The sequence below is a fragment of the Chelonus insularis genome, unplaced genomic scaffold (assembly GCF_013357705.1).
Source record: "Chelonus insularis isolate UGA/USDA-ARS -01 unplaced genomic scaffold, ASM1335770v1 contig_93_pilon, whole genome shotgun sequence".
In the NCBI taxonomy this organism is placed as follows: domain Eukaryota; kingdom Metazoa; phylum Arthropoda; class Insecta; order Hymenoptera; family Braconidae; genus Chelonus; species Chelonus insularis.
In genome coordinates, this window is record NW_023276782.1 from 1,688,660 (window position 1) to 1,699,828 (window position 11,169).

General features: G+C 25.7%; 3 protein-coding genes across 8 annotated transcripts in view; 2 read left to right on the forward strand and 1 right to left on the reverse strand.

Annotated features, from left to right (window-relative positions):
- ttk (zinc finger and BTB domain-containing protein ttk) overlaps positions 1-7,256 on the forward strand; it is a 41,947-nt gene extending 34,691 nt beyond the window's left edge. For all 6 annotated transcript variants that reach the window (XM_035092270.1, XM_035092266.1, XM_035092271.1 and 3 more), the window contains 3 exons: positions 2,762-3,072; positions 3,443-3,718; positions 4,461-7,256. In XM_035092270.1, the coding sequence (XP_034948161.1) occupies positions 2,762-3,072; positions 3,443-3,718; positions 4,461-4,613 (740 nt within the window). In that variant the 3' untranslated portion in view covers positions 4,614-7,256. The remainder of the gene's footprint in view (positions 1-2,761; positions 3,073-3,442; positions 3,719-4,460) is intronic.
- A 373-nt stretch (positions 7,257-7,629) lies between these two features.
- On the forward strand, positions 7,630-10,036 carry LOC118072491 (proline-, glutamic acid- and leucine-rich protein 1). Its single transcript, XM_035092399.1, is given in 7 exon segments — positions 7,630-7,855; positions 7,945-8,343; positions 8,424-8,708; positions 8,710-8,771; positions 8,847-9,026; positions 9,102-9,552; positions 9,625-10,036. Coding segments are annotated over 7 exon segments (1,884 nt in total). The 5' UTR covers positions 7,630-7,741; the 3' UTR covers positions 10,018-10,036.
- Positions 10,037-10,271: 235 nt separating this feature from the next.
- On the reverse strand, positions 10,272-11,113 carry LOC118072492 (MICOS complex subunit Mic10-like). Its single transcript, XM_035092400.1, has 3 exons — positions 10,895-11,113; positions 10,768-10,815; positions 10,272-10,574 (listed from the first exon to the last, which is right to left on the reverse strand). The coding sequence occupies exons 1-3, from the start codon at positions 10,968-10,970 to the stop codon at positions 10,450-10,452; spliced, it is 249 nt and encodes an 82-aa protein (XP_034948291.1). The 5' UTR covers positions 10,971-11,113; the 3' UTR covers positions 10,272-10,449.
- Positions 11,114-11,169: the final 56 nt, after the last annotated feature.

Here is an 11,169-nt window from a genome sequence, read left to right on the forward strand (position 1 = left end):
TAAAATGCACAAAACATATTGATTAATAATTGTGTTAGTTTATCAGTAATGTAAATATTGCATTACTGAACAGCAACAATTATTAGTTACTAATATTTTTTATTGTTACTGTTTCTATATTGGCTACATTCATTATTATTATTATTATTAATTATTATTATCATCTTCATTCAACAATATTATCATCATCATTGTCATTATTATTATTATTATTATTATTATTTTATTATGAGGAATTAATATTATTAGATTATTAGAATCGTTTGATAAATATTGATTAATAATAAAAGAAAAGTTACAAATTATCATTTAATTGATACTTAAAATAAAATAGGAGACGCACGCACGCATGCCAAATCATGCAAATTGTTCTTCAACTTGTTTGCATATTTACAATTTATATAGAAACAAATTTATATTACAATAAAGTGGGCTGTTATATCTTTGATTAAAAATTTTATACCAGTTAAAAAATTTATTATTACTGATTAATAAAATTTCACAAAGTTATAAACATGATAAGTTAGGAAGGTAAAATGATTAAAAATATATTCTTGATAAAATTTTATATAAAAAAAATTACAAATTCGATTTATATGTAGACATATGGTCTTCCAAAAGATGTGTTATCCAATTGAGTACCTTCGAAAAACCAACGAATTATACGTCTTCCTTATTGGTTCAACATCATGATACTAGACTTGTAGTTATATTGCCCAATAAAAGAATGTAAAAATATTCAAAGAGTGTGTAGTTAATAATTATAAAAAATTATATATATATTCATATATATATTAATATACAAATTTTATATAAAAAATATATATTATAAATATTTATGTTGTCTCGTGCATGCGCGCGTCTTTTTGCACAAAAAAGTGCCTTTTTCTAATGTTCCTAAATGTCAATTATTACTAATAGATTGAGGAAAAAACATAGTTGTTTAATAACGAAAAAACAAAATGAAAAAAAAATTGATATAGAATGTGATTGTAAAGATAGATTAATGAATCTTTCCATAAGGAAAACAAGTTAAATTTCCATTATTTTATTCAGTAGTTTTCACGCACATTGGATGCACAATTTTTTTGTTCTTTATTTTCAATTTTTATAAATTTATTCGTTTATTCATACGTTTAACTTTTAAGTTTATAACGCATATAAAAATTATTATTATTACTACTATTATTATTATTACATTTACTATCTGCGATTAATATTAATGATATAAGATTTATTATTTTACTTATAAACAAATGATTATAACATCGGGTTCTAGTACGCGGTAGTTAAGCATTTAGGCTTTATTATTATTAAATAGATGAATAATACAAACGCACATATTATATATTTAGAAAATAAAAACATTAATTATGGCACATGATTATGAAATATCAAATATTATAATATACATGATGCAAATATTTTATTTAACGTTGATTTAAACAAAAAAATGTATAGTGATTCAAAAAGTGCAAGTTATACTTTTTTCTATAAACATTGCACTCCTCTAAGACTTTACATAATTAAATATCTTCCTTTACAATTATAGATTGAAAAAAAAAAAAAAAAATGTATTTATCGTCGAACGATTACTTTATTGTTCACTGATAGTGATTTGGTTTAACAAAAAAAATTTATCATCTTTTTTTTTTTTTCTTTATATATTTTCATTAAAAAACATTAATAAGTCGTTACAGTTTCAACGAATTTCATTCGTTGATTAGTCACGATAATTGTATTAACGTACTCAAAGTAATAAATATTTAGAGATTAGAGTGATATAATTGGATGCGAGAATAAAAAAAAAGAACATTATTGATGAAGTTTCAATAACTATTTGTTATTATTATTAATAAAATTATTATTGTAACTATTAATATTAATAGAAATAATTTTTGTGCGCACGTATTGTTCACTAATTCACCATCGCAACGACCGGGAAGATACAATAATTTAAACAAATTTAAATTATGAAAAATAGTATATTGCACTATTATAATCACTTAATTAAAAAAAAAAAAAGCAATGTTTATTTTAATTGACACGTAAAGCACTGAAATAAATTCTAATAATGTAAAAATAATAAAAAAATTAATGAATTGATATCCATCGTTAAAGGATGAGTATCGAAGACAAAAAAATCCATCGAGGTAGATGTTATATGGACGATTATCAGTTACAAGTAAAAAATTATATTAATTATATATAAATATATTTTATATATATTATATTATGTTATTTTATGTTGTACATCTACCATTGATGTAGTGGATGGACTTAAAAAGTTTAACAGCGGTTTATAAATAATAAAGAAACATAAATAATGAAATAAAAAAAAAAGAATACAATTATTATCGGTCGAAGCGTGATTTATGAAAGTAAATATGTATGTACTCGCGTACCTATGACTTTGGTGTCTAGTGGCGATTTGAAAAGATGAAAATTTATAATTATTATGTTTCCTTATTTGTTTTTATTTAATAGTAGATTCTTTGTAACTCTTTGTGATATACATTGCAATAGTCTACCCGACCGAGCGTTTTCTTGTATCTACGAGCACATCCTTCGTTTTAAAAAAAAAAATGAAACAATAATATACTTTAATGAATAATGAATTAAAAATTGGGTTATTGTCTATTATAAATCCCTTCATCATTTCCTCTTCTACTTCCTATCAATTTAAGCTTGTAATTAATCATTATTAATAACTATAACTTTTACTAACAAATCTTTTGCCTTTTCTCATCCATTATTCCAGATTTACTTCCAAACCTGCCATCAGACATAACTTTTGAAATTTGCACGTTGCCAACATGTCGAGAGGACACTTCTACAGATACTTCAAACGGTCCTGGAGTAATTAGCGACGGTGGTGGAGATGAAGGTGGTGATGATGGTGGTGGAGAAAATGGTGCTGGAGTTGAACCAAGTACCAACGGTTCTTTCATCAAAGCTGAGCGGATGGTTAGCGGTATTCACTTCCTTACAGATCAAGAAGATGACCGCAGTCCAGATCTATTGGTACCTAAGTCTGAAGCCAGTGATACCGAGCCGGAAGTGAGAAAACAGGTTGGTTGTATCACTACTACCAGCCGCAAACGTTGCGTTAGAATAAAATATTGGCGAATTTAACATAAATAATCATAACAAATATCACAGATAGAAATTTATCCAAAATTTTAATTTGGCTAAAATTTATTTATCATTTGTTCAATAAAAAATGATTCAAACAAACAGAAAAAAAAAGACGAACAAAATTTTTCTAAAACAGTCAAAACTTTTTTACAAAATTATTTTTTCTTTATTGGCTTCGTTCAACTTTTTATTTAAAAAAATGGAAGAAGGATTGAAGAGACATGAACACACTACCTACACGTGGACAAAGAGAAGTGTTGAATCCTAGAGAAAAAGAAAAAAATCAATAACGTTGTTTTACAAGCTGCTGGAATACCTCATTCAAAACGACGGTTCCGTCGTCTGCAAGTGGTGCGGTGAGGTGCTACCTTCACGAACGCGGTGGTATCGTCACAAGTACAAACTACATGTGTCTACCCAAGTGGCACAGCCAGCTCCACTTTTTAAATGTCACAGTTGCAACGCCTACTTCAAGTCTCGAAAGGGCTACATTGGTCACCTAAGCTCCAGGCATTCTGACAACGAGAATGACGAAAACAGAGAGGAGCTGACTAATAAGAAAACTAGAAGAACGTCTGACGTTTGTATTTTTTCTTATCAGTTTTAATTTATGAACCAGTTGTCTGAGAATTTTTTTCATTCTTTTCTAATCATACTTGACAACTGTTCATTTCATACATATTACATTAATGATTTGAGTATTTTATAAATTTTTCATTTAATTCGTGTTTCAAAATAAAACTTAATCTTTAATTCATTATTAATAATCTAGAATTCCTTATTTCTTAAGTAAATTACCTTGTACTTTCTTTTACAAATGAAATTAACACTAAATAATACATTGTAAGTTTTATCAATATCACTTAAAATTTTTCTAATCTTAAGTAAACATTTATCTATCACAGAATTTTTTTCTTCAAACCTGTCGCAATAAAATAAGAAAAAATACTTTCATTTACAATCTCGTTGCTACATTATGAAATAAATATCTGAAGTCCATTAAGTCTGAAATATTTACAAATATAATATGATTTTGTAGTTGATGATACTTTCTATTAATAATTAATCATCAAAACAAAACTTTCAATATTTAATATGAATTAGCTGTTTGTTATATACAAATTTTATTAATCTTCTTTTAAACATCGATAAAACATAATTCAATTTCTACTTAGCAAAATAGAATGTTCATTCATTATTTTTATTCATATTTTAAATTAGTTTCATTCTCTAAGTTATTAATTATATTCATTCTGATAACTGGATCTTATAAATAATATCGGTAATTTATGGAATCATTGGCTAATCATGATAATTTTCAGATGGGGAAAGGACCTGATTGGGAACAACAAAGAGAAAAAGAGGAAAAACTAGTAGCTGATATAATCGATAGAGTGAAAAGAGAATGCGAAGCTCAAGGGGAAACAGTATCACGGCGCGGTTATTCACGAAGATCCACTGTGATGAATAGCTAAGATTAGATTAAAACAATGAAGAATGTGCCAAAATTCATGTCTTCTATTTACTGAATGAAATAGTAAAGAAAAATTTTTAAAGAAATCTGGTATAGGTTTTAAAAGAGCTAAAATATTTAATTAAATGAAAAAATGTTTTTATGAAATGGTTGAGCTTGAATTTTGTATTGGATTGTAAATAAAAGTTTGAATTGATTAAATAATAATTCAAGTCTTAAAGAAAAGCGAATGAAACGCGCAAATTGCAAATTTCGAGATTGACTCGTTAATTCAGTGCCAAATGTAAATCTTTGAAAGACGTACATGAAAAATGATAATTTACAAAAGTAGATATTATATTATAGGTACCTTTATTGCATTGAAAAAAGTTATACGGATCGTTTAAATTACGAGACGAGCGATTATTTGCTCAAGTGCATAGTGATAAATAAAATGAATAATGAAAAAAATTGATCTGTACGCACGACTATAAACAAAAAAGAAATGTTTTTAAATAGTATTTAGTTTTCTTTGAAACAAGAAGTAATATTTTAGAATCAGGCACATTTGTGTCAATAGAAAAAAATGATAGATCACCTGAAAAATATTAACATTTTATTTATTATGGAATTAAAACAGCAAGAATAAGTGATGATTAACAATTGATTCTTGCTGATTATTCTGATCAAGTCTGTCCATTAATTCGAACGTTTTCGAAAGTATTTTGATCGCTGGGTTAAAGTATAATATAAAAAAAAACACCACGACTTCTGCAGATATCAAGGTTTTACAATGGTATATCTTATCTTACATACTCCTTGAAAGTGTCGCGGTGATGATACCCAGTTAATCACACTCATTGTAAATAAAATGTAATGTTAATATTAGTTAGTCAAGATCTTTGCTCATCGTGTAATGTCTTGTAATTTTACTTGTCTTTCATAATAACGGGGAAGAAAGATTATGAATTTTCATTAAGAAATACAATGAGCATTTCAATCGTCATGAAATATCAATTGCCAAAGGATGATCTTCCAAGTTATTAAATTAAGAAATTCAAAATTGATGAGCCAGTTTCATCATTCTGTGATTTATTTTATAATACTTCTATATATCTGCTCAACCAATGTTCAATCCAGTTGTGATTTTTAAAATTATAAATGTAGAATTGTAAACCAATAGGTTATTTTAAGTAATTATTTTTATTATTTATATTTTTGAAAGACTTTTTGCTGATAAAAGTATTAGTTATCGATTTTGAATTGATTAGCGGAAAAGTTTTAAAAAACCTTTACAATGTAAATAAAGTTACAAATCGAATTGATTTGACACAGATTTTAAATATAACAAGCTCTAAAGGTTACAGTTATCTTTATTTTTATTTTTTATGAGGGTATTTTCTTCTCGTAAAACTTGAATAAATAGGGACATGCTGAGAAATTGACTACTTTCATTTAAAAATTGGAATAGGGTGATTTATTTATTCTCTTGAGTGTAATAAATGTTCGACTTTTGGATGTTTCGGCCTATCTGTTTTTACGATCAAATCATTCTAGGCCAACTTATATTGTCAAGTCCTAATAGAAGTTGAAGTTCACTAGTTGTTACTACTATACAATGTCAATGGAAGGATGGGCCCAAACAGTATTGAGAACAAGTTTTTTTTTCTAATTTATAGGCCTAAACTTGAAGCTTAGAAACTCAAAAATATTTTAAGGAATCAATTTTTCGGTTCAAACTAATACTTTTTTTATCAGCAAAATCATAAAAAAGATAAAGTATAAAATTTTTTAACTCAAATATTGATAATTCATTTTTTATTCAAAATATAGTTTTTAAAGATAAATTAATTTTTTAAATATTGAATATTTATCGTATTTTGAGTAAAAGTAACTCTTAATACAAAAAAAAAAACTCCAAAACAGTTAAAACGCTCAAAAAATAAAAGAGGAAAGAGGAAAAAAAATTACAGTTAACTGGCTCTCAATTGTATTGAAACTTCCTATGTAAATCTTTTTTAATTCTTATTATAATAATAAATGGAGTAAAGTGAACGAGAATGGAAAAATGAAAATTGTATGGCTGACCTTTCCTCCATAATCGAATGTATAGTTCATAATGAAGAGTTGTTTTGAGAGAGAATGAAAAATAAAAAAGAAATGAAAATAAAATATTGATATATTAATATATTATATAAAAATATATATATATACACGGGAAAAATGAAATAGATATATGAAAATTCTATTTATTTGTCTACGATAATAACTCAGAAAACACGAGATAGATCAAAACATTCATGAGATATTATAACAACATACAAATTAACAATAATTGTTTACTGTACAGTAATATGTTTAAATTCTATTTATTAAGAAAAACAAAAAGAGGATGAATACTCAACAATAGTTGAAACAAAATGAAGGGAAAAATCACTTAAAAATATATAAATTTTAACAAAAATGACAAAGATACAAAATTGTAGAATGTACCTCTATAAAATGCTAATTGTCCAGGAGCATTTTCGAAGTGCGTCCAAGTCTTAATTAATTTTGTTAATCAAAACTTTGATGTGAAAATTTCGAAATTGTATGTGGTTAAGCAAATTTTAAAACTCAAAATCGAAAAATATTGTGCATTATAATATCGGAAATAAAATCAAAATTCAACGATCGATAATCTGTTTTTATTCAATATCCCATCCTCAATATATTTTTTATTTTTCAACATAACCAATTTGTTTGGCAAACTATGATTTAAAGTGTTATTAAAATCAAAATAAACAATTAATTAAGTTAAATTTAAATGTTTATGTAAAATAGAAAAGTTAATTGCATGCTTTATTTTTTTATTTTAATAATGAAATGAATAATTACATTAGATTCATTAATTTTTTTAATTTAATTAGGTTAATTATTGTTTTTATTATTTCATGGTTATCGAAAATAAATAATATCAATTATTGAGTTTAAATTTGATCGTTGTTTTACGAAAAAAGAAACTGCTACTTTTTAACGAAATTCCGATGTTGGATCTTTCGACAAACAAACTATAGCTTATTGTGCATCTATAGTGCATACAGACATATGTATAATTTGAATTATTTACGATCAGAGCACGTGGTTATAATTTTGAAACATTGATGAAAAATGGCCCAAGAATCAAATAATGTGGAATTTATGGAAGAAAGTTCATTTCAATATGATGAATTTATTTTGAATTTATTAATAAATGAACCGGATTCTCCATTATTAATAGCAGAGGTGAGTACAAAACATTCGATGTATATTTATCTCTAAATATTTTTATATGTATTAGACAATTCTTTAAAAAACATTGTTTCCTTCAACAGAAAGCTACATTGGAGAATGAAATTATTTCTAAAATTAATACTTACTTAAATAAAGCTGAAACGAGAATTGAAGGATTCAATATTATTTCCAATATTATATCTACATTTTCTAAAGATATCCTAACAAAATACAGCTTATTGTGGATTACAAAAATTACTCAAGTATTGGAAAGTGCCCACACTAATGATGATGAGTTGATGTTAACATGCCAAGTCTTAGGAAATTTATTGAAGCTCTGCAAAAAAATTCCTGAAGTTCAAAAAGAAATATCTCTTCATCATGTAAAACAATTAGTTTCAGTTATCACTCAAATAGATCCTACTGAAAAAGGATCTTTTATTTTTTACCCATTGGTTATTTTACTTTATTATTATAAAGAACCAACTGAAAAATTCCAGGTAATTCATTGATCATTGTTAATCAATTATTAAAGTAACTATTAAATTTTATTTTAAAATACTTTCATCTCCTTTTACAGACTTTAATAAATGATTTTATATTTCGTTGCATTGATTCTGAAGACGAAAATTTAGTTCAAGCAAGTGCCAATTGTTTTTCTGTGCTCAATAGAGCTATTAAAAAATCATTCAAAATTCCTTCCAGTTATTCATCTTATAATTGTTGGACTTACCATGAAAAGTTACTTTGTAATAGTCTACATTGTATAATTAATAATTTATTTTCTAATGTGTTGGATTTTGATGATGAAGATACAGATAATTCTTTAAAACTACCTGACTTACCTGAAGACAATATTTTTGAATTTCTATTTTTCATTGGAACAGCGATTTAAAAATTTGAGTATTTATTTATCAACAATGTTACGGTAATAATTTGTTTTTTTTTTCTATTGCGAGTATTTTTTTTTAATTCTTTAATAAACAATCAGTATTTTTTACAGAGGTTGTGGAGGCGAAAATTCTGTTGACTCTGATGATATCCTTAGATTATTATGTCGAGGATTAGCAATTACACCAGTTGTCTTACGTCAAAATGATTTGTTAAAAAATCAGTTCTTAGTTATTATTATACCAAAATTACATATCCAATTATTCCATATACTAGAAAGATTAATAGAAGGGTAAGTTTTAAAAAAAAACTTTTTCATTTACACATAATATTGAGAATTAATTTTTAAAAAATGTATTGGCAAAAGTTTTTCTTGCCATCTAATTCCAGCAGCCAAAGAGATTCTTAATCTTCACGTTCAAAGTTTAAAATGGATAAATGATTATGGTGAAAAACATACAACAATACATGGAATTAAACCTTTTCTAAATCTCAAAATCTGTGTCTATAAAAGTCTTTCACTATGGTTAAATACTCTTGGAAGAAAATCCGGAATTGAAATGATTTCTCATCATATATTTCCAATCATTTTTAAAGATATTACACCAGAAAAATGCCAAGTTTCATTAACAGTTAAGAATAATGAATCATCAAAAAAGAATTCAAAAAAATCACATAGCACTTATTTTGAAAAAAATCCTACGACTTCCAGTGATGAAAAATCCATAACCAATACAGATTTATGTATAAATGCATTATGTGTATTAAAAGACATGTTCTACAACACAGGACTTTTATTATCACCATCATTTTATGAAGTAAGTAATAAGTTGCTTATTTTTAACATAAAAGAGATGGAAATAATTATTAATTTAAATTTATGTTTACAGAAATCTCATAAAATGATTGTAAGTCTACTATATGATGTATATTTAGAAAATGAAGAAGGTAATCCTTATAAAACAAATGCAAAATGTCGACTAAATCTTATACAAGCTCTCAAAGGTATTCTAATGAATCCACATCCACATGTACCAACTCCCAGGACATATGCTGTTCAACTTTTCAATTTTGCTATAAAAGACGAAGAAATTTGTATACAAGAAGAAGCAAGAATTGGTTTAGCAGAGTTAGAAAAAATCATTCATCCAAGTGCACCAACTTTAGATTTGGTTTCTAAAAATCTTGCTTCATTATCTTTTAATAATGATAATTCTTTAGGTACAGAATTTAATTTAGAATCTTCAGAAAGTATGGCAATTACAGATAATAATTATGAGTAGTAAAAAAAATGACTGTAATTATCACGTGAATTATAAATATTTTTAATGCATTTTTATAAAGTATTTTTCTTTACCCAATAATTTGATATAATAATCTATTTATAACAAAAACAACCAGCTAATTATTGGAGTAGAAAAAATAAGTAATTTACTTTTGATCATCATTGAAAAGCAGTTTAGCTATTATTCTTTATAAAAATCATAACTCGAAAGAAAAACAAATCATGATCTTACTCTTATAGCTTTTTCATCAATAAATTAATTAAATACACTTTATTATTAACAGAAACAAATACTCATACTGCTCCAAAATGTTACAACGTGAATAATGTGTATTATTCAACACACTATTTTAACGGAGAATAATATTTAATAGATATTTATTTCTAAGATCGCTGACATAATTATTTTACTTATCATTTAAATAAAATCTCATGTACAGTGGTCACATTTGTGATTTTTAGGTTTATAATGTAACATAGAATTTAAATCTTGCTCACAATTTGAATATGCCATACCCAATCCAAAACCAGCACCAGTTATGATGGGCCATTTTCCTGTAAAAATTTGTTATTAATAACTGAATTTTCATTCAAAATCATGTTTAACAAAATGTATAACATGGACCTATTTTTCTACGATTTAAAAAGAAAGAAATCATAAATAATTGAAGTGGATTCAGGTATTAGTATTCATTTATTGCAATTGATTATGCAATAAATTTAATTAGATAAAATCTATAATACTTACTCCTAAAAAATAATAGTGAAAAAACGGATCCAATAACTATACCACCACCTGAAAAACGTGATAATGAAAATAACTATCATTGAAAATTTTGCGAAATCTTTGTAAAAATAAATGACTCCAAAAATACCAAGTTTAATGACAGCATCAGCAAAACATCGATCCCATTTTTTACCAATTTCATCTTCACCAAAATTACCAGCCATTTTTATTTTTATTAAAATATTTATGTCAGGGTTCGTTTCAATTGACTTGAACGAATGCAGCAAAGAAAGACATAATTCAACTTTGGATATAAATGAAATCCGCGATGATGTTTTTTGGTTAATCGAACTATGGTAAATACGCTTACAAATAGTGGGAAGAAAAGATACTAATTTATTTGGCACGTGTTTTACTATACAT